The sequence below is a fragment of the Fimicolochytrium jonesii genome, assembly GCF_025526975.1.
Source record: "Fimicolochytrium jonesii strain JEL569 chromosome Unknown EV422scaffold_20, whole genome shotgun sequence".
NCBI lineage: Eukaryota > Fungi > Chytridiomycota > Chytridiomycetes > Spizellomycetales > Powellomycetaceae > Fimicolochytrium > Fimicolochytrium jonesii.
The window spans coordinates 173,344-194,801 of NW_026515687.1; the positions used below are offsets into that span (position 1 = coordinate 173,344).

The 21,458-nt window shown below is 54.2% G+C and overlaps 8 protein-coding genes across 8 annotated transcripts; 4 read left to right on the forward strand and 4 right to left on the reverse strand.

Moving 5' to 3' along the window:
- Positions 1-63: 63 nt before the first annotated feature.
- EV422DRAFT_536612 (uncharacterized protein) lies at positions 64-3,203 on the forward strand. The gene is made up of 11 exons (XM_053070844.1): positions 64-465; positions 551-731; positions 906-1,066; positions 1,135-1,249; positions 1,321-1,440; positions 1,510-1,647; positions 1,717-1,809; positions 1,873-1,902; positions 1,967-2,351; positions 2,421-2,581; positions 2,654-3,203. The coding sequence occupies exons 1-11, from the start codon at positions 380-382 to the stop codon at positions 2,912-2,914; spliced, it is 1,731 nt and encodes a 576-aa protein (XP_052923664.1). The 5' UTR covers positions 64-379; the 3' UTR covers positions 2,915-3,203.
- A 394-nt stretch (positions 3,204-3,597) lies between these two features.
- Positions 3,598-4,383, reverse strand: EV422DRAFT_601477 (uncharacterized protein; the record flags this gene model as incomplete). The annotated part of the gene is made up of 2 exons (XM_053073701.1): positions 3,709-4,383; positions 3,598-3,652 (listed from the first exon to the last, which is right to left on the reverse strand). The coding sequence occupies exons 1-2, from the start codon at positions 4,299-4,301 to the stop codon at positions 3,598-3,600; spliced, it is 648 nt and encodes a 215-aa protein (XP_052923665.1). The 5' UTR covers positions 4,302-4,383.
- A 473-nt stretch (positions 4,384-4,856) lies between these two features.
- On the reverse strand, positions 4,857-8,614 carry EV422DRAFT_162744 (Piwi domain-containing protein). The gene is made up of 8 exons (XM_053065003.1): positions 8,417-8,614; positions 8,294-8,321; positions 7,793-8,220; positions 7,108-7,698; positions 6,302-7,039; positions 5,754-6,239; positions 5,446-5,674; positions 4,857-5,371 (listed from the first exon to the last, which is right to left on the reverse strand). The coding sequence occupies exons 1-8, from the start codon at positions 8,492-8,494 to the stop codon at positions 5,238-5,240; spliced, it is 2,712 nt and encodes a 903-aa protein (XP_052923666.1). The 5' UTR covers positions 8,495-8,614; the 3' UTR covers positions 4,857-5,237.
- Positions 8,615-11,489: 2,875 nt separating this feature from the next.
- On the forward strand, positions 11,490-12,769 carry EV422DRAFT_162812 (uncharacterized protein). The gene is made up of 4 exons (XM_053065004.1): positions 11,490-11,708; positions 11,797-12,261; positions 12,343-12,441; positions 12,515-12,769. The coding sequence occupies exons 1-4, from the start codon at positions 11,589-11,591 to the stop codon at positions 12,722-12,724; spliced, it is 894 nt and encodes a 297-aa protein (XP_052923667.1). The 5' UTR covers positions 11,490-11,588; the 3' UTR covers positions 12,725-12,769.
- EV422DRAFT_162813 (uncharacterized protein) lies at positions 12,770-14,860 on the forward strand. The gene is made up of 2 exons (XM_053065005.1): positions 12,770-12,882; positions 12,961-14,860. The coding sequence occupies exons 1-2, from the start codon at positions 12,862-12,864 to the stop codon at positions 14,728-14,730; spliced, it is 1,791 nt and encodes a 596-aa protein (XP_052923668.1). The 5' UTR covers positions 12,770-12,861; the 3' UTR covers positions 14,731-14,860.
- A 91-nt stretch (positions 14,861-14,951) lies between these two features.
- Positions 14,952-17,733, reverse strand: EV422DRAFT_536623 (uncharacterized protein). Its single transcript, XM_053070845.1, has 5 exons — positions 17,354-17,733; positions 16,236-17,123; positions 16,103-16,166; positions 15,934-16,028; positions 14,952-15,860 (listed from the first exon to the last, which is right to left on the reverse strand). Exons 1-5 carry the CDS (start codon positions 17,468-17,470, stop codon positions 14,991-14,993), a joined length of 2,034 nt encoding a protein of 677 aa, XP_052923669.1. The 5' UTR covers positions 17,471-17,733; the 3' UTR covers positions 14,952-14,990.
- Positions 17,734-17,879: 146 nt separating this feature from the next.
- Positions 17,880-19,625, forward strand: EV422DRAFT_536625 (uncharacterized protein). Its single transcript, XM_053070846.1, has one exon. It carries the CDS (start codon positions 18,091-18,093, stop codon positions 19,609-19,611), a length of 1,521 nt encoding a protein of 506 aa, XP_052923670.1. The 5' UTR covers positions 17,880-18,090; the 3' UTR covers positions 19,612-19,625.
- Positions 19,626-21,159, reverse strand: EV422DRAFT_589275 (SGS domain-containing protein). The gene is made up of 3 exons (XM_053073507.1): positions 20,661-21,159; positions 20,122-20,582; positions 19,626-20,042 (listed from the first exon to the last, which is right to left on the reverse strand). The coding sequence occupies exons 1-3, from the start codon at positions 21,031-21,033 to the stop codon at positions 19,800-19,802; spliced, it is 1,077 nt and encodes a 358-aa protein (XP_052923671.1). The 5' UTR covers positions 21,034-21,159; the 3' UTR covers positions 19,626-19,799.
- Between the last annotated feature and the right edge of the window lie 299 nt (positions 21,160-21,458).

Consider the following 21,458-nt stretch of genomic DNA (forward strand, 5'->3'; position numbering starts at 1 on the left):
CGATGACACACCGCGTTAAGAACGCGTCGACCTTTGCGAGGATCAATTCCCCAAGGCCTCAACCCCAGGCAAAGGAACGGTGGATTTAGACTTGCAATTCACCCAAAACCTGTGACTGCGACCGTTCTACAACGAATAGTACTGCACAGCTGGAATTTGCAGAATCTCTTGCGGATCACCTTTTCTCGAAGTCGGGTTTCCTCGGCTCCCGAAGCACTCTTTGCCAGCATCCAGTTCCCGGTCTTTTTCCAACGAACCTCTGGACAAACTCTCAAAGTCCGAGGCTCAGACATTCATCACCACCACGTTATCTCGACGGGCCTCATTTGCGAGTGCCATACTCTAGGCTGATCCAAGTCCTGGGTTTGGTTGAGCAACGATGGCGATGCAGACTCTCCTAACGCCGGAGGAACTGAGAGGCGACCCAACTGAGCTCTTTTCAATCGTGGGAAAACTGGGCGAAGGGTAAGCAATACGCCCTGGTTCCTATGAATGCGCGGGGGATGTGCGGAGTTAGCTTACCATGTCCCTTTTTGCTGTCCTCGCGAAGCTCTTATGGTTCCGTGCACAAAGCGCTGCATAAGCGAACCTCAACAATAGTGGCTATCAAACTCATACCAGCGGACGCCGATTTGGAGGAAACCATCAAGGAGATAAACATAATGAATGGCTGCGACTCGAAATACGTCGTACATCTTTACGGGAACTACATCAAGGAAGGGTATCTGTGGGTAGGTACTTCAGCTGCGTCCGTGTCGCGCAGCACCGAAAGGCTGCGAGTTCCAATATGTTCCCTCAAACTGTCGGTCAACTTCCTTCCCCAGAGTGGTGGGAAACTGGCCTTCAAATTGAGAGGGAGTGTTATTGGGATTTGAGCGAGTCTGATCTGTTTGTTGTTATTTCAGATTGTGATGGAGTACTGCGGGGCAGGGTCCGTCTCCGATATCATGCGGATATGTGGCACGACCATGACGGAAGCGCAAATTGCGCTGATTTGCTCTCATGTACTCGAGGGACTAAACTATCTGCACGGTTTGAAGAAGATCCACCGGGACATCAAGGCTGGGTGAGTGAATGCTCGTTCACCTTGCCATACGTCCAATCGTTTGCTAAATGCGTCTTATCCGCGACCAGAAACATCCTCCTGAACGTGAATGGCGAGGCGAAGCTGGCAGATTTTGGGGTGGCGGGGCAATTGACGGAGACGCAGGCGAAGCGGACGACAGTAATAGGCACCCCTTTCTGGATGGTATGCTATGCGGCTGCCTGGGTTCAACCCGTACGTTCCCGTAGTTCCTTGTCGCTCATGCCTATCTGCAGGCACCAGAAGTCATCCAGGAGGTTGGATATGGAGTATTAGCGGACATATGGTCTCTCGGAATCACATGCATAGAAATGGCAGAGGGCCGGCCGCCATATCACAAGATACACCCTATGCGCGTATGATGAATCTCATTGGAACGCCACAATCTGCGTTGCATGAAGACTGATTTTTGTCAAACGATGTAGGCCATTTTCATGATTCCTACCAAACCGCCACCAAAACTTGAAAACGAAGAGAAATGGTCATCTCAATTCAAGGACTTCATTGCCCAATGTCTGATCAAGAACCCAAATCAGAGGCCAAGCGCTGAACAGCTGCTGAAGGTGAGTTCAAAGTTTCCCCACAACGATTTTCGCTTTTTTTTGCGTACTTACTCTATGCATTACTTGTAGCACCCATTCATAACCAGCGCGCCCGGAATAGCTATCATGAGTGAAAGGGTATCTCAAGTAATGGATCTGATAGCGCAAGGCGCCTTGGACGATGTGAGTTCGAAACTTCCTGCCATTGAGTGCTGTGCAGGTTTTGACTCATCCGTGAATTTCTAGTCTGATAGCGAATCGGAAGAGGAGGAGCCGGTAAGTTGCTTTGGGTCCAGCAAATCTACGTCACCATTCTGACGATTGTCCATATATACAACAGTCTGGTTTGGAAACGATGCGGCTTGAAGGAACCATGCGGTCGAATAAGCCAAAATCGTCACGAAGGGCCTTCGACGAAAGCACTCTGAAACCAGTAGGGCCACAAGCCGCAGCCGCCCGCGCCGAAGAAGCGCGACGAAGAGGAGATTCGAACGCAGATGATGAGGACTCGTACAGCAACGGGACGATCAGATTCAATAGCGGCGACTTGGCGGCATCACCGAGCTATCCGTCAGATCCGTCGTTCGACTCTGGCACTATGGGTGGAATGTCGGGTACCATGGTGATCAATACTGGGGGTTCCGTCTTAGGCACGATGGTAATATCCAAGTCCGAAGATGTTAATACGGGGACTATGCGGAGAGCGGACGATTCCCCGTCCAAAGGTAAGTTTGGCGCTTGTATTCGATTGCAGATTTCAAATTCGAAATCTCACAGTTTTTCCATGGTGTCAGATTATCAACCAGCGTTCATGAAGTACATGCGAGGAAAAGGAGCGGATCCGATCGAGACTGGGACGATGAAGCCATTGAGGTTGAATGCGAATTCGCCGGTGGCACTATCGCCTAACTCTGCGGGCGGGGCGAGTACCACTGGCGAGAACGGGCGAGCCCTGGTGAGTCCTGATGTTGGGGTGCTCGCCAATGCGTGACCGAATGCTGATACACCACATCCATTGTTTTTATAGGCGCGAAAGCTGGGTATCACAACGTCAACAAGTGGCTTACCCACATCCACAGACGTACTAGCCACTTCACCAACGACGGTCGAGAGCCTTCAAGAGCTGCTAGCAATCCTCGACGCCAGCCTGGAAAAGGAGCTAGAGACAACGCGGCTAAAATACGCGAATAAACGCGCACCCCTTGCAGACGCACTTGAAGCAAAGAAGGCCGCGTTGGCGGCGAATGGGGGTTCTTTCTCGAGACAATCGTCTTTTACGTCATCGTGAGCGGAGCATTTGGCCGTAGATCAGCAGTCGCAGAAATCTATGTGGCTTCGGCGCAGTCCGTACTTTTTGGCAGCGAGCGGGACGTAGAGTGCAGCGGTTCCGATTGGGAAATCTACCCATCACAAACTTTAAGAGAAATGGACATCACCGCGTGGGTTTTGGCTGGCATTTTGGGCTTGTTCCACGGCTCGCCTTCACTATTGTATATGTGTGTTTTTGAAGAGCCAAATGGCCTATCTCTGAGCACAACGTCTGAGCAAAGGTACCTTCGCCGTAAGCAGCGCACCCGACTTGCTCCATAAATCTTCCTGAAATGCCACAAGCGCCACCACGGGGCGCCTTTGAAGCCTTGGAGTATAACATTATTGAGATACTGCACATTTACGAACTACAAATTTACATGAACACAACATGCGCTCAAGCGTAGTTTATGAATAGGAAGAGACTGACGGGGAAAATAGGCTATGCGGGACTACTGCCGAGCTTAAAGGGATTTCACATATGAACTACGACGTGCGGTACTGATGCACGAAGAAACGGTGCTACTAAGATCTACTTCAAAGATTGATGGACGAATGCTAACAGCAACAAAAGCTTGGGAGGCTAGCTAGTGCTGCAACTCAACCGATCCTGAATTTGAACCGGAGCGACCGACTGCAACTGGGCCTACGAAGCAGGTGATGCTAGATTGCGCGGGTAATCGGAGGGAAACCGGTAAGTGAATATGACGATCGAGATCTGCAACGAATGCGAGAGCATAAAATGAAAGAATATCTACAATGGCATCAACTTACGGCGACCCATCCCCATTAATAGCCCTAACCGTCACCAGATACGTAATCTCCGGAATACCATTCGGCACCGGACCATCCAACACCCAATTCTGCTGACCCGCCGCAATCGGGCACTGTACACCCCTAGCCGCGAACGCATCACACATGCTCACAGCATCCGAGAACAGCGCCGGGGAACCACCTGGAAAACCGACGGAGAAGATGGCTCGCGCTCCAGGGGTGATCGGGCGGCTGGTGGTGCCTTGGATCGTGAAGGTGGCGTTCTGCCCGGGGACGACCGGGTTGGGAGAGAGGTTGACCGCTGAGACTTGGAGGACGTCGGCGGCGGTGGAGTTCGGGCAGAGAGAGAATTGGCCGGGGGTGGTGCTTATGCCGCCGTTGGCGCCGCCGGCGCCGCCCTGATTACCGCCGCCTTGATTACAGCCTTGGCCACCGTTTTGTCCGTTCTGTCCGTTCTGATTGCCCTGGTCGTTCTGACCATCCTGACCGTCCTGACCATTCTGGTCGCCCTGATCGCCGAACTGCGGGGCGGGACGCGCGAACACCGTCACCGGGAGGAGGAGAAGGAGCGTGAGGAGTGCGGTGAGGCGCATTGCTAGGTTTTTTTCTTTTCTTGTAACGTTCGCGGAATGGTTGTCTTTTCTGTTTTGAAGGTCGCGAGATGATGATTTGGCGGTTTGAATCTTCAGGTTCCAAGTTGCTTGCCAACAGGGGCGCCCGTCAGCCCTATGCTTTATATCCCATCACCGACGGTTTCTCGGCTGACCCCATCCTCCACATTCCACTTTCTTGGCATGAAGTTACTGCATCCACTCTCTCATTTCCCCCGTTTCATACGCCCGCGTCGACCGCGCCAAGGCTGCGTGAAGTGATGATGCAAAGGCGCATCACTATCAGGAAATCTGGGCGGTTCGGTGGTTCACATTCCATCTATCGAACTATGTGGTAGCAGTATCAAGTGCTGGAAGGAACGGGGGAGTTTGTAGTAGTGGCTGCAACCAGGTGAAGTTCTCCACGGCCCGAAATTGACAGTCTATCGACAGGGGTTCTGCCGGATTTGACAGTTTCTGTGAGGTCATCGTCGCGACTGGCTTTTTCCGAAGCAGAACCAGCGCACGAAGATGGCTGACCCAACTTGCGGTCCATCATGATTTCATGGATATTCAATACGGTAGTATTGAGACGACAGAAAGCCGATAGGCAGTTCAAAAAGGTAAAAGATACAAGAAAGACAAAAACGACCCAGCCGAACAAAAACGGGAAGTCAGCAGACGAAGGGAACGGCGAAATGATAAGACAGACAGGATACTAAGGTATGAAGGGGACTATAAACGCAAATGCTCGACAGTACTACCAGGTCATAACATTAGTCGCAGTACGTATCCAGAGAACGGACGATCGAGGTATATATCGAAAAAAGCGGAATTTGTCCGCGAAGTGTCGGCGGATGCTTTCAGCCGGCCAGGCAGGACGATACGATGCATGCGGTTCGCTGGAACGGCGAGGCATGCGTTTTCACTAGGATGGGATCACATGTAGTACATGGTGTGTTGATCCATGGTGGCCTGGACTTTACGCAGCGAGACAGGGATCTCTTGGGACGTTCCGCTGAGGGCCGATGCGGCATCTGACCCGAAATCGCCTTCGAGGAACATTCGGCCGTCTGAAAATCACCATCCATCACATATTAGTAAATGCTTCGTGGAAGTTTCCTCAACGTGATTCCCTAATACTCACAGTACGCAGCCAAATGCGCCCGGTACGCCGGGGCTACCATGTTGATACTCCGGGTAGCTCTCTCGGCCAAAAAGCACAGGTTGTAGCAAAGCTGCTGCAGGTTGTCGGACCCCATCTGGATCTCATCCCATATGACGTGGTAGAGGGTCGGACGTGAGGTGCCCTGCAAACCGGCGTGGGATTGTAGGATGAAGTTGAACTCCGTTGGGTGGGTGATGACGGTGTCAATCTGTTTCCATTCAAAAGCCAACGAAATAGTTAGTATCACGATCTCGACCACAGAATACATGCGAGAAAATTCAACGTACGGTGGTACCCGGCAAACAATTGCCCGACTTGTCCTGATGGTTGTCGTTCGGGAACAAACGGATGTGATGTCTTTTCTGGACAATGATGAACGTCAACTGCACATTGTTGAGTTTCCGTTTCGCCAGAGCTTTCTTGATAGCGGCGATCTCCGTCTCGCGGACTTCCTTGAATTGTCCACTGGAGACACCGTCACGGAAAAAGATGATTCGGGCAGGCGGTGTGCCCTGGGCGGCCACGAATGCGCCGATGGCGTCGACCATGATGCGCTCCATGTCTTGGATGATCTCCACCCGCGAGGGCTGGGCGGAGAGAAAGGTGCGGTACTTTGTAGCAGAGCGATCGGTTGAGGTGACAACGGCAGCCACAGAAGGGGCCGCTGAGCCGGCGTGGGCGTGGGTGACGTCTGCACCGCATATCAGGGTCGGTTTGTCCATCATGGGGAGCTTGTCGACGAAGTTTGTAGCACCACCCATCTTAACGTTGACCTGCAAGAGAGTACGATTCAGATGATGGAGCTCCGGATATCGAACTCCGAGAGGGAACATACCTTCAAAGCAACGTTCTCAGAGTACTTGGCGTTGAGTTTAGCGAGATTCACTTTGCCAATGTCCATGCACTGCGACAGCACGTCCATGTCGGTCAAGGTGATCCTCTTAATTTCCTCATACAAGACTCGTGTCCCGCCGTCAATTTTGATTCCCTTGGGAACAATGCAAAAGATAATCTGGCAGCGGAACTTGTACGTCTTGGAAGCTTCCGTGGCCAACTGCACCAGACATCGGCGCACATTTTGAGAATCTTCGGGGTTCTGGATCTTCAACGGCGAGTCCTCCATTGAGCCGAACTGGATGCCGGTGCGTTGGAAGACGTCCAGGAGTTGGTCCCGGATGTCGCGGGCTTCGCCTTCAGATATGCGAGTGAAAAAGGCAAACGCGTAACTATTGATTTTCGAGGGCTTCGCGAGGGCCTTGCCGAGCCTCCAATATCCTTCTGTACCCTTAAAAGCTTGGTTGGCGCCAAAGACGACGTTCGGCGCGTTGAGAATTCGGGCCGGAATCGTCATGGGAGTGGGGTCGACAACGAGACCGAAGGACTTCAAGAGATCGTTGTTCTGGTACTTGAGGGTACCATTGACTGCATTGGCGATCTTCTTCTCACGATCCAACGGGCGCTGAACAGTGGCACGAATCATATCAGATGTTTGATCCCCGTTCAACTTCTTCTTGAACCTCTGTGAAGGGCTCATCTTCAGGAACTCAATGGGGAACGCCGATTTGCCGTTTGACTGCAAGTAATGAAGTAGGATCAGTATATGAAGGGCACCTGGGGATCCCAGAGAACCGAGAGTCTCACCTTCAAGGCGACAGGCAAGAAAGGGTATTGCAACTTCATGTTGTACTGGGACTGGAAGTACTGTGCGACAGAGACCTTCTTGCCCCCAACCTCAAACAGATAAGTGTCTGCCGAGTCGCGAGAGAAGCTTCCGATGTTGAATCGTTGTTTCATGTCGGGACGGTGGGTGGTCACAACATTGGCGCCCTTGAACTCGCTCGTAAGCTTCGATCGGAGAGCAACAGGACCGATGTTTTTGATCAAGGCTTGGAGATCGTTCATATCGCGAGCGCGGAAGGCATTTTGGAGAAGTTCGAGGAGCGAGACTTCTCCTTGACGGAAGACCGTGGCAGCCACATCGACGTTGACGCCTAGATGACCCGCCATCATGACCCGGATACTCTGGTGGTATCCCCTCCAGATTTCCAGGCCTCCTGAAATGTGCGTGCGATCTTCGGGGCTGTAGAAGTTAGCACCTGCTGTCACGAAGGTCAAGCCAGGAACGTGGCGAAGGACAGTGCTCAACGCGGTGGTTGCGTGTAAAGCAGTCTCGTCCTCCGGTCCTTTCTTGGTCATGAAGAGCAATAGCGAATGGAAATCAATCTTGGCCACCTACACATGCGGACGAAGTTGGAAGCGTGAGAACAACGTCAAGTTGTGGGTTAAAACTGGCCCATTTAATGCAAAGTCTAATAGCTATACACACCTGCTTGATGACAATCTTGACCTCCTCAGTCTGCGATGGGCGCTTAACGGCACCCGCGGCGGGCCCTTTTGCTTTCGCGGGCGGACCGGCGGTCACAGGCCGAGACATGACGGGCGAGAACCCTCCACGCGATCCTCCGCGGCCACCTCGGCTTCCACCTCTGCCTCCACGCCCTGAGCTACCACCCTGAGGTTGCTCTGGCATTGGAGGGTAGTATTCCTCCTCATCTTTATCGACGGTGACCGTGACGGTGAGATTTGTGAATTCCTGCGTGCTGAACGCATTCTTTTTCCCATCAAAAGCGATGAAGGATTTCTTGTTGCCGTCCCTGAACGTCTCTTGAGCTACACGCCAGGCACGTTTGGCCAAAGCGGGAACCTCAGGGGTCATCACGACATCATATTGGTACGCAACCGTCTCTGCAAGCAGTCTATGGAAGATAGACAATCAATGAGCTCCTTATCCGTGTTCGATTCGACAATCTTCAGAACAGTGGAACATGCCTTAATGGAAAGATGTTGCACCTGACCTAAAGAGGGAACTGGACGTATCAGAACAGATTCATGAACGGGATTCAAATCAACTCGAATAAAGAGTATCTTCCAGAACGACCATTTCACCCACCTTAATGGGCTTGCCTTCCTTCCCAGGGGTAGGTCGGAGCGGAAGATCGGTGAGCTTGACCGGACTCTGTTGTGACATTTCCAGGGGTGACGGAATTCTGGAAAAGCGTCAGGTGTCAGTAAACAGAGCCCAAAGTGAACCGCTGCGCCGTCATACGACCGGCCGCGACCGGGAAAGGGAAAACTGAAAGCCATTACTGGCGATCATTACAATTATTTGGGAGCCAGAATATGCACCGTCTGACGATACGTGTATGTAGCGGTATACGCGCGAAGGCTCTATGAGGTGGGAAATTCGAAAGACCGTGAGAAAATGAGACAGGCATCAACATGCCTTGCTCCAAACTCCGCGCGGTGCTCCAGTGACACCATGGCCCCATGCGAACGTCGCTGGGGACGTGAAAGTGACCGGTCATGCCTCCTTCCGCAGCACCGTTCAAACTCGCGCGCTGTCGAACGCGGCGTGTAGGGAAAATGCAGCAGTAACACGGACATGATCTCCAGACCTGCATGTTTTAGAGGCCAGCGACGAGCACTTCAATGCCAAGGTTGCGGTAGGCGGGGTAGCCAGTCACAGCCGGACTTATCCCACGCTCCGGTGCGTCATGCCCACGTGGTGGGAATTTGGACAGCAAACAGTGGCACCCTTCCCTTCACTCACGTTGAGGCTCTCGCGACTGAAGCAGGTTAGTTGCCGTATGGAGTGAGAAGTAAATGCACTTCTGGTCTCGTTGACGGTAGTGGTGGTTGGGTGCGATAATGCAGGAGTGTGCTGGCTGTCTTCGTAACGTACGGAGGGGGGAATTGGACGTGGGAATGTTGTTGTTGTGGAGGTGCGGAAGGGCAACCTTATGTGGGGGTGGCCTCTGGCGTGTGATCTCCTTGCGACGCTCCATTGTTGCCGGGCTGTGAGATGCTGTGATGATTTAGGCCGATGATTAAGCTGATGTCAGACTGCCTTCGATCCTTCTTATCTTCCAAGTACCCCTGGATGGAAGTCACCGACTCCTCTCCGTCGCCCCCTGTGCCGCGTCTTTTGTCTTGCCGCGCTCACTCACGCGTCAGCCTAAGAAATGTCATATTGTTTTTTTTTTGGAACTCTAACAGGCTGAAAACTTAAAAGCGTCGGAAAGACGACAGACCCTTGCCTTCGGCGACAGGCTTATGTATTCCATCGCTTACATTGTTATCACATATGTATACTAGTGGGCAGTCGTGGCCGCCATCCGGAAGCAGCCGGCAAGCAAGGCTGGAGAGCCACCACCATGCCGGCTATCTTTCCTCGCCAATATGATCAATATAATCACGTATTCCGCTCGAAATGGGTGCTCGTTCTCGTTGCAACTCGATGCGGTCCGTTAGGGGCGTGAATTTCCGCGCCTATTTGAACGACTCAAAAAGACTGCGTGGTGGGATGAAGTCAAAACTCTGGCGGTGGTAGGACACTCGGAAGCGAGATCGTAAGCCCAATTGGCTCCACCCCGTTCCACAATCGTTGCGCGTTGCGCCCTAATTGGACGCGGCCGACCAGCACCTGCTTCGAGAAAAGCGTCTTGCGGAAAAAGTGCTTTCGTACCAGTCTGGGAGATGGGAACAGGTTTCGCTCTCCGGGATGTCTTCTGTGTCAGCAAAACGTCGCATGGGAGTACCTCTACCTCTCTCGCTCCTGCGCGTCTGATGGGGGATGATCAGGAGTCTCGTCAACTTTGGAATCTGTCCTCCCTAAGAGTCTTTTTGTCCGTGACTGTTGGAGCAGGCATTGCAGCGGAGGATGTGCCGATGTGCAAAAGGACAATGGGTAGGGTGCTGAAGCTCGTCCTCGTGACTCGGACCTCGTCGCCCTTCTGTATGGACATTCATCAGGTTCCGCGAGATTCTGCGTCTCCCAACTTGCTGCTCTGCCAAAAACCGGCTATTTCAGCGGTACAAGAAGCCTCACAGTCTCCGACGTTTGCACCTTCTCGTCGCCAAGCCCGTTTGCTGCAGGGGGGGCTCTCCTGTCATTTCCACCAAACTCGCAAACAAGTTGGGTATGCAATATCCGACTTTGCCCTTGGCACTATATACTGGATGATAGCACGTTTGCGGACATTTAGTTCAGATATAGAATAGACGTATATAGGTAGCCAGGCTTGTCGTGACGGAATGTAGCTTTGGGTTCATGGGTCTGAAAAGATCAAGGGAGAGTGATGTCAAATACCTGGAATTGACCCGGGATGAGAGCAAGAGAGGACGATCCCGAGCGTTTCGATAGACTAGATTTCTGGTGCCTCTTGCCAGCACGCGCCCCTCAACGTCTACCCAGGGTCGTCTGCGCTCATCGCGCGTCGTTTGCTCGCTTGGCCCGCTAGTCTTGATGGTGATACAGCTTTGGAAGAGCTTCTCCCGTACTCCAGGTCAATTCCTGTTCCTCTTTTCCAGTGGGGTTACACATAAATCATTACAGGTTGGGATAAGTCAGCGTGAAGGTGTGTCCGACTACTCAGTGAAACTCCGACGCGTATTCCGGGTGATGATGCTCGAACTGGAAAAGACCCTAGGCATCCTTCCAGACATGCCTGCCGAAACAAACCAGAATGTTTGTCACTGACGCTGCGCCGCCATCGCTTTGCTTGTATCACTCCACGCTTATCGAAGATATATTTGAACTGCCAAAACCACGTATCCGCTCAAAGGTGAACTTCATCCCCGCAAACATCTCCCCACCCAGTAATTCAAACTCAACGAAATACTGTATCCGTGTGGTCTTTCATCCTCGGTTTGTGTGAGGAGCGGCCGTGTGCATGTTCCTGTTGCAACGTTGGGAGAGTTGCTGCTGCTGGGGGGGGTCTTTTTTTGCGAATGCACTTGCGAGGTAAGGCTTTCGGAGGTGTCGGAGCCCAAAAAAGTGCTTACATCACGCGTTCCTCTTTCCGTGTCCGTCCTCCAAGTCCACACAAACATGCAACACGCCGTAAAAGCATCGGTGCATATTCCATAGCCTCTTTGCTGGCTAGCTGGCAACCTCCATATATATACATACTCACTGCTCAATCCAATATAGAGTAGTCGGTAAAATATTCACTGCGTGCGCATCATCCTCAAAGAAGCCCTGAGGCCCTGATCAGCAACCATCTTCCCTCACTTTTCGAAAGACCCTCGCTTCTGTTGAACTACTCCTTAGCGGGCACAAGATGTCACCGGTGGTGGAAGATGTACGGGGCAAACGCATTCGCGTCTTCCGGAATGGAGACATGTACGATGCCGGCAAGCGTCTTGTCATCAATCCGAGAGTGTATCGTAACTACGAGCAGGTATTGGCTGGTTATTCGTAGTGATGCCGCCTTCATCCAACGTAGCATACTGCCAACGGAAAAACTCATCACCCCTGTAATCTCGCAGTTCCTCTCCCGCATCACAGCAGAAATCAACCTCGTAACAGGCGCCGCCCGCCGCGTCTACACCCTCGACGGCCAACCCCTCCACACCCTCGACGACATCAAAGACGGGTCCATCTACGTCGCCACCTCCGGCGAGCACCTCAAACGCATCCCTTACCTCATCACCACCGACCCAACCCTCGCCGCCATCTCCTCCAGCAACATACGCGGCGGCCCTGGGCGTGCGAGTGGAGTTGGGGTGCGTGATCGAGGGTTGAGCGTTGCGGCGTCGGATGTGGATGAGGATGAACGCGCGGCGACGGAGGCGGCGCAGAGACCGGCGTACCTCCGTGCGTCGTATTCGAGGAAGAGGCCGTCGGCATGGGGTGCCGGGGCGGTGAATCAGCGGTTTGGGACGAGTCGGGTTGTGAAGGCGGCGGATGAGGGGAAGCAGGCGGAGAAGGAGAGGCCGTTGTTTGGCCCTACGGTTCGTGACTTCTTTTTGCTGAGGCGGACATCTTCCCCCCACTGCAAGGATCATCAAGCTGACATTTGTTGTTTCATGTAGAGCAAGGCATATAGAGTAACAGTCTTCGTCAACGGCGAAGCAACAACCCCCGGCACCAGCCTCGTCCTGAACTACCGCAACTGCAAAACATACGAGCAGGTACAAGCCTTCTCCTTCCAATCCCCTTTTCCCATCCCTCACGCTAACCCTCGTCCCTCTAATCCATCGCCAGCTCCTCCGCAACCTCACCGACAACCTCCAAATCAGCGTCCGCAAGCTCTACGACGCCGAAACGGGCCACCGCATCAGCAGCCTGCGCCAGCTGCACGAGCACCAGAACATTGTCGCGTCCGTTTCGGACGGGTTCAAGCCCGTTGCGTATTTGATTGAGCATTTCAATCGGGGGAAGGATCCGAGGGGAGAGGATGAGGTTCGTAGTTGAACTTGATGGGGCATTTGTGGGTCGACATTGTGGGACTTATATATTTCTTGAATCTTGCGTAGGGGCAAAGGGTAGTGACATTTTTCCCGAACGGAGACACTCTCCATCTCGGGCAGAACGTCACCGTCACCCGGAAAATGTTTCCTACTTTGCAAAGGGTAAGGCCAAAAACATGTTATTGTCCACTCACTCCTCCCCACGCCAACGCATCTCACCCTCAAACCCCCCCTCCGCAGCTGATCGACCACCTAAACCACAAAATCCGCCTCATAACCGGCTCCATCCACAAACTCTACACCCTCTCCGGCGAACGCATCACCACCATCGACGCCCTCGAGCACCAGCACGGCTACGTCGTCGTCGCGAAAGACGACCCCTTCATTCGCGCACAGTATAACCTGAACGCGATTGTGCCGTTGGAGCATCCGGAAAGAAGTGTGGCTGGGAGTGCGGCGGTGAAGAAGATTAGGAGACGGAAGGGTGAGGAGGGAAGTGCGGGGGGCAGTCGGGTTGGGAGTGAGAAGGGTGAACGAAAGGTGAAGAGGAGGAAGAAGAAGGTGAAGGCGAAGGAAGGCCATATTGAGGAGGAGGAGCATCAACATGAGCCGGTGCATGAAGAGGGACATGCAAAGTCGCCACAACAACATAGGGAGGAGGATCACCCACCGGCTGAACGTAAGATCGTGTACACAAAACCGACCATCAAACCAGCCGTCGCAGCCGCCCCCGTGGTTCCCGCACCGGCGCATGCAGGCACTACCTTCCTCACTGAACCCGCACACCCACCGCAACCACAGTACTCCACCCGCGACCTCCCCATCGTCGCCCCGCCTCCTGCGCCGCAGCATGAACTGAAACCCACCGCCGAGCACCGCGACATCAAAGAACATGCGCACCACGCGGATACGGATGGAGATGGGGATGAACCACCCCCACAGGGCTTCTTCCGGCACCTTGGCCAGAAAGTCGACCAGATGCTTGACGGCGACGACTCCCCATCTCCCGTCCATGGGGAGAAGAAAGCTCAGAATCCCCAGGATCGCAAACATCGTAAGAAGCGACCCGATACCGATCAGGAATACGACAGTGGTGACGAACCCCCTTCCTCGGACCATGCGGAAAAAACAAAAACAACAACCAAGAGCACCCAAAAACTAAACACGACGCTCGCTAAATCCCGCGACGAGATCCGCGCGGACGCAACAGAGAGCGTACGTAAATCCCGGGCGGCGTTGCGATCCGGCGGGAGTGGGGGTGATCACGAGTCTTCCACAACAACTCACACCACCACCGCCAAACTCGCCACTACCCGCAAACCCACGAAAACTGAGAGCAAGAGGCATCATAGGGCATCTTCGGTCCCCTCCTCCGATGGAGAGGATAACAGGGATAGCAGGAAGGATGAGGTAGAAACCGACCCCGAACCAGATGACGCAAACGAAGTCTACGGCGACTCGCAGCTGCGGGAGCTTAAATCGACTACGGGGGGGAAGACTGTAAGGAGGGTGAGGAGGGTCAGGCGGAAGGGCGGGGATGATGAAGGCGAGGAGGAGGAGGAGGAGGGCGAAGAGGTGGAGGTGGGGCAGAGTGAGGGTGGTGGGAAGACCGGGAAAGTGACGACGACCCGAAAAATCCGTGACGGTCGTCGACGCACTACCCGAAAACAGGGCGGTGGCGGTGCTTCCGACGACGACGACAACGATGAAGAGGACGCTAGCGACACCGACCCCCGCACTCACGCCAAATACACAACAACGACAACAACGCGCACGGAGACGAGTACACCTAACAGTAAACTCCCCGGCGCGGCAAAGGGCAAAAACGGGTTCCGGTTATTCGGGGGGAAGAAGAACAATAACGAAGGGAGCGGGGTTGAGAGTGGTGATGAAGGGAGGAGTGTTGGGGGGAGTGAGTATGATGGGGAGGAGGGGCGGGGGAGTGAGGTGAAGGAGAAGACGGCGGCGGCGGGATTGCCGGGGTTGCCGAGGAAGAAGAATGTTCTGTAGAGGTGGGATATTCTGAAGGGAGTAGTTCCCCGTGAAGAAGGGGAAGTAGATACATGGACAGCAAACGAATATTTTATTCTTTTTTATACGAAAAGATCTTTGAGGGGTGGTATACATCTGACACTACATGTTACAAGTCAGATACTAAGAGAAAGGACGGGGTTGTTTTGTCATAAAATCGAGAGTTCCTTTCCTCACTTCTTGCGTCTCTTCTGGAGGCGGGCGGAGCTCACATAACGGTTCGCAAAACAAAAAAAAAATTACTTGATCATCTTGATGAAGATGACGCCCATAGCCATCACGATCCCCGCCGATATGGCTACATTTACGGGCATCGGCGCTTCGCGCATGAATTTCAGTGCAGGGTGTTCGTTCTCATGCGCAGCGGCCACACCGCCGAGTTCGTTCAACGACATAGCTCGCTCATCATACGTTCCCGATTGCGGGTGTGACGACGTGACCCGACGCCTCAGCATCGCAGGCGAGGAATGAGCTGAGACGGAGCTGACTGAATCGTCAATATGGTCTGTCGACCTGCCCAACAGCGCGACGGTGTTGTCGGTCGGGATGTCGCCGATGAAGAGTAGGAGGCGCTTCCAGCCTGCGCTGACGGCCATCTGCACGCCCTCTTCGAGGTCTTTGTCGGTCGTGATGGAGATGACGTCCCCTTCGTCGTCGATGTAGGTAATCTTTAGGTCGGTGGTCTCGTCTGCGCCGCTCTTCTGGCGTACCCTCTCCACGAGCTCTTCGTAGGAATCCCGTCGGGAGGCGAAGCGGTATACTTTTCCCGTAGCTCCATCACGGAGCTTGAACGCAAAGTTGACATCGTCCACCGCTTTCGAGAAGACGGTCGAGCCCCCGCCGTGGGACATTTCGTCGAAGCCGCGCCCGGGCATGCTGTCGTACATTGACCCGGGGCGGGGCATCGCGTATGAGGATGTGCGCTCCGAGGGTGGTGGAGGCGGTGGGTAGGAGACGGCGGATCCGGTTATCGAGTCGGAGGCTTGCGAATGGCGGTCGGATTCGCTTTCCATTGTGCCGGAGAATGTGGAGTTCCAGAATTTGTTCCACATGGGGCCGGACTCGCCGGGGGCTGCGTTGGGGTCGGGTGCTGTTCCGTCTTTGCTTATCTATGAGTTCACGAAGTTTAGATGTGCTTCTTGACAAACAAACGGGGTTTGACATGGAAGTGGCATCACTTACGAGGTATGTCAACATGGAAATTGTGAGTGTCATCACGTCCACCAGACCGACCGGGGTCCCGGCGTCCACGACCGGCAGGTGCAGGTAATGACCAGCTGAATCAAGACCAAAATGGTAAGTCCTATGCAGCTACATTCTGACGGACTTCATGAACATCTGGCTCACATACCATGAAGCTTCTTGAGTGCGTCCAAAATCGAAGTTTCTGTGGCCACCGAGTCCGGGTGGGGTGTCTGTTTTGCAAAGGGGGCCAAATCAGTATGACTCGTCGCAAACGGCAATCTAAGTTGAAAATCACCCACCATCACTCTGACGACAGAAGTCGTATTGGGATCCAGACTGGCAGCCAAAACCCGCAAAACAATATCCTTGGTCGTACATATTCCACCAATTCGCTCATCCATCTCCCCAGCGCTGACCAAAACAGCCGTTTGATGGTTTTCCTTCATAGCCTTTGCAGCGTCACGAACGGTCGCTTTGATGGAGATCTCGGGGACCATGTGGTCCATATGCTCAATTTCCATGGTCGAGAGCACCGTCCCCACGTCCGGGCAGCCGTGTTGACTGCGAACCCGGCCGACGTGCTCGGAAGCTACCGAGCCACGTCGTTCGAGGGCCTCCATGGCGCTGATAATGTTCTCGTCCTCGTTGACTTTGCGTTCCAGATCGTCCAGACGTTCAAACACACACTTTGTAATGTCCAGAAGTCCGACTACGCTGGTGGACGCACCAAACTCAGAGGTCGTCTCCTCCTGATCATCATCGTCGCCCCCATTGCCGCCACCGGGGCCGTCGCTGATGACGGGCAAGTGCCTGAACCGACGAGACACCATGATATTCAACGCCTCGTTCCTGTTGCCCTTGTCGTACACAGAGATCGGGTTTGGGGTCATGACCGCGGACACGAGAGTTGTGCGGACATCCAAACCAGGCGCCACGACGCGGTAAGCAATGTCTTTGTCAGTAAGAATACCACTCAGGGACCCTTCGGTGTTGACGACAAGAACAGCGTCGGTCCTCTTGGCGGCCATAAGCTGGGCCGCTTGGACGATACGTGAAGTTTCGAGGATGATGATGGCGGGGGCTGGTCGAAGAGATGAGACAGTGCCGGTCTTTGGCCGACGAGGGGTGGTGTTTCCGGGCTGTCCACCACGTCGGGTCGTCTTCTTCCTGTTTAGTTCCTGCTCGACCTGCGACAATGACGTGGAAACGGGAGGTCAGTTTCGTGGGAATGGAGTACCAACCTGGTTTTCCCCCGGTCGCTTAAAACCGCTCGCCTGAAGACCACAACCAAACTTTTATCGACCCTGCGCCTGGCTTCGATCTCCGCAGTCCCCTCACCGCTCGGGCTCAGAATCTCCATTTTCCCACGCACGGTCTTTCCGAGGTCCCACCAGATCTAACTCGATGTATTACCCACCTTCTTCCTTATCGCGTCGTCCCTTTTCTTATTCCTCGTACGAAGGACGTCAGGAGCGGTTGAAGCCCTTGCGGGTGCGGAAGTTGAGTTCCGCGGGGAGTCTCCTGCAGCCATCATCGTTTCCGTGCTTTATGCTCACGGGTAATGTAGCGGGAGGGGTATCTTTTGCCGTGCTTTGACGGCGAGAACAAGTGGCGAGTACCGACAGTCCGATCTTCGAAAGTCGACAGCAAGAGGATTACGACCGGGAACACTGCGCAGGGTTCTGCAGCCCAGAGGGATGAGACTTTCTACGTAGCTTTAGGCCGGTGGTTGTTCAACACTGGAGCTTTTCAAGACCTTCAAGTTGGCGCGCGTTCTCTCGGGTGCGTTTCTTGGACTGCATATGGTTGAAGGACACCGCGTGGCCCCCAAGCGGCGGCGTCATACCGTACTCCAACGCAAGAGTCACGTGGGGCGGCGTCCTCTTTTTATTTCTGCGCGTTGACTTTCTTCATGACTCGGCAAAGTTCAAATTCAACCTGCTCTGGAATCTGCATTTTGCCAACTGAGCGAAAAAGGAACCCTCCACACAACAAAACTCGCCTCAACCAACACCTTGCCACAGCGACAGCGACACAGGCCAACGCAGTCCACACTGGCGTAAAGCTCATATCGCGGGCCGTACCCTTTGTCTAGGACGGGGTCCCTGTATTCTCACTCGACTTGGCTTCCACGCTGATCGCCTGTCCCCAAATATGGTCAAACAACGCACCCTCAGCCCCAAGTCCCTATTCGACGAAGACTCCGTCCTTGAAGCCTTCGCCGCCCACAACATAAAGCCCCTAGCGGCCAAGAAGCTATGGCGGTACCTCATCCAACAACCCGACAGAATTGGCTCCTACCACGACATCCCCGAGTTCCCCAAAGCCGCCGCCAAACTCCTCGACGAAGAATTCGTGCTAACTACTAGCAAAGTGGTTTCCCGCACCGATGCAAAGGACGGGAGCACCACAAAGCTGCTGATCGAACTACAGGATGGACAAAGGATCGAGAGCGTCATCATGCGGTACGGCGAGGTGGAGCTCGACTCCTTCCCCGCCGAGGAGGCTAAGCGCAAACGGCTTAAAACAAAAGACGGGGGGAGCGCAATATCGGGGGAGGGAGACGTAATCGAATCCCTCGAATTTAGCTCCAACAAACGCGCAACCCTCTGCGTCTCTTCTCAAGTCGGCTGCGCGATGGGCTGCACATTCTGCGCAACCGGCACAATGGGCCTGCTCTCCAACCTCACGGCCGGCGAGATCGTCGAACAGCTCTACCACGCCAACAAAGTCGAAAAGATCCGCAATATCGTCTTTATGGGAATGGGCGAGCCGCTTGATAACTACAACGCCGTCCTCAGCTCCATCAAAGCCATGGTAGACACCGCCCGCTTCGGTCTCTCGCCGTCACGGATATCAGTCTCAACCGTTGGCGTCGTCCCCCGCATTCGCTCACTAATGACAGACGCACCCAACGTCGGCCTCGCACTCTCCCTCCACGCCCCGACCCAACACCTCCGCCAACAAATCGTCCCGACCTCCAAGGCATGGCACGTCGACCGCATCCTCGCCGCCTGCGACGCCTTCATAGCAAACCAAAACAAATCCGCAAAATCATCTAACCGCCGCCGCCATATCCTCGTCGAATACGTGCTGATCGCTGACGTGAACGATTCACAATCCACCGCCCATGAACTCGGTCAACTACTGAAAGACCGCGAAGTGTTGTTGAATATCATCCCGTATAACGTCACTTCCGTACCCCACGACTACAAGACACCCGATAGGGAGACGTCGAGGAGGTTTGCGGAGACGGTGAGGGGGTACGGCGTGCACACGCTGTTGAGGCAGACGATGGGCGCGGATTCGGCGAGCGCGTGTGGGCAGCTGGTTATCGATAATGGCGGGCAGAAGGGGGCGAAGAAGGGGGCGGAGGCGGATGCTGCTTCCGTGTTGGATCTGGAAGATCTGATGTCGAATAATGGGTCCACGTGTGCGAGCGGGAAGGCGACACCACCGCCAAGGACGCGCGCTGGGAGGAGTACGAATAGACGGGACGCGGCGAGATCTACGTTAGTAGAGAACAGCTCAGATCCGACAGATGTGGAGCCATCACAAGCATGGAGTGGGATACGGCGGAATATGCATGTAGATAGGTTGGTGCCTATCGTAGCTGCGGGGTTGGTGGCGGTTGTGGTGGGGAGGATAGCGGTTAAGGCGTTTAGGGGTACATAGTCATTTTTTTGTTTGGTCATATCATTTTTGTTAAAATGTAAGCATGCCCTGGCCCTAGTCGGGTGCCAGTAGACTCGTATTAGACAACTGAAGCTATCACGGTGCTTTCCTTTTGTACATCCCTAAGAATATCGCCAATCACTATCAACACGTCCCCCTCACGCCCCATCCATCATCCCACCCCAAACTCAAAGCTCGTGCTTCTTAGCAATCATCCCATCCGGCGGGGTCACCTCAACTTTCTTCTTCCCAATCTCCTCCCAATTCGTGCTCAACACCGTCCCGTTACTCTCGACATAGGACTTCATCATGGCGCGACGCGTGTCGTCGGAGGCGTCCTTGTAGATTTGCTGGAATAAGGCGTTGAGGGCTTGCTCGCCTTCGGGTTTGTCGGTTTCGACGGAGGCGGCGAGGGCGTCCCAGTTGTGTTTCTGAGAGATAGCGGGGTGTGTGAGTATATAAATACTATTGAATGGAGGGTTTTGCATTGTAGAGGTATGGGATGCGAACCTTTTTGGATGATGTAGGGTACTCAACTTTCTCCACCCCAGCAGCCCCCGCAATCATCCCCACCGGCCCTGTCTCCTCCCCCTCCAGCTCACCCCACCTAACCCCCACAACCTTCTTCCGCAACGTAATCTCCACCTTGGTCTTCATAACCACGAACTTGCTGTCCGCCGGCACAATCTCATGGGCCAGCGGGTCGAGTTCCAATGAATACTCGGTGGCCGCGTGCGGGAGCTTGACGGTCACGGAGAGGGCGCGCTCGGAGAAGTTGATGAGGACGTTGGAGGGGTCGGCGTTTTTGACGAAGATGGTGACGGTTACGAGGGAGTCGTTTTGGAACCATTCGTGCCGAATTTTGGAGGCGGACGCTGGGGTCGGGATGGTTGTTGGGATAGTGGTGGGGGGTGCTGTGGCCGGTTGAGGGGGCTGCTTGTGTGGTTCAGCGGTTACTTTCGGTTCAGGGGCTGGGGACGAGGGATGTTTTCGTCAGATCAAGATCATCGGCGGGTCACCAAACACAATGCAAAACCTCCAAGACATACCTTTAGCACCAGCAGCAACACACTTCTCAATCCATCTCTGCACCCCGACCCCCTCCCCATACTCCCTCGCCTTCCCAAACGCCTCCACGGCATCCTGTGCCCTTCCCAATTCCAACAACGCCATCCCCTTCCTCGTCAACGCCTTCCCACGCGCCTTATCATCATCCGCAAACCTCAACGCGGCATCGGCGTCCTTCACGGCGGCGTCGAAATGGGCGAGCTGGTGGTTGCAGGCGGCGCGTTTGAGGTGTGCGTCGGCGGTGGGGGAGAGGGAGATGAGTTGGGTGTAGAGGGGGAGGGCTTCGGAGTAGGACTCGGAGAGGAAGAGGGATGTTGCCGTTGTAAGGAGGGTTGTTGGGTCGGATTGGGTCATTGCTGAGGGCGTTGATGAAGCTTGTGGCTATGTGTATATGTACGTAGTGAGTTGAAGTGGTAGAATGAGACCGATGCTCGAGAGGTTCAAAAGGGGCTGTCAGTCGATCGGGGGAAGTCGTTTTGGGCTGTTTTGGAGGTTTTGGGAGCGTGAGCTTTCTTTTGGAGAGAGATCAGAGAGAGATGTCCCTAATCGGCTGTTTTCTACGCGCTTCTATAGGACATTTGGCAGAGACATTCCCATGGGCACACGGGCACAGCCTTACTGATCCTCTTACCTTCAGCTTATAGCACTCAGTTAAGGAGCCATGGAGGCTCCCACGGTTACCCCGATCGCCGCTCAGCCTGCCCCAACAGCAACATCCAGCGGCCCACCGTCAGAACAAAGAAAGTGGACCGAGGACGAAAAGAAGCGACTTGTACATC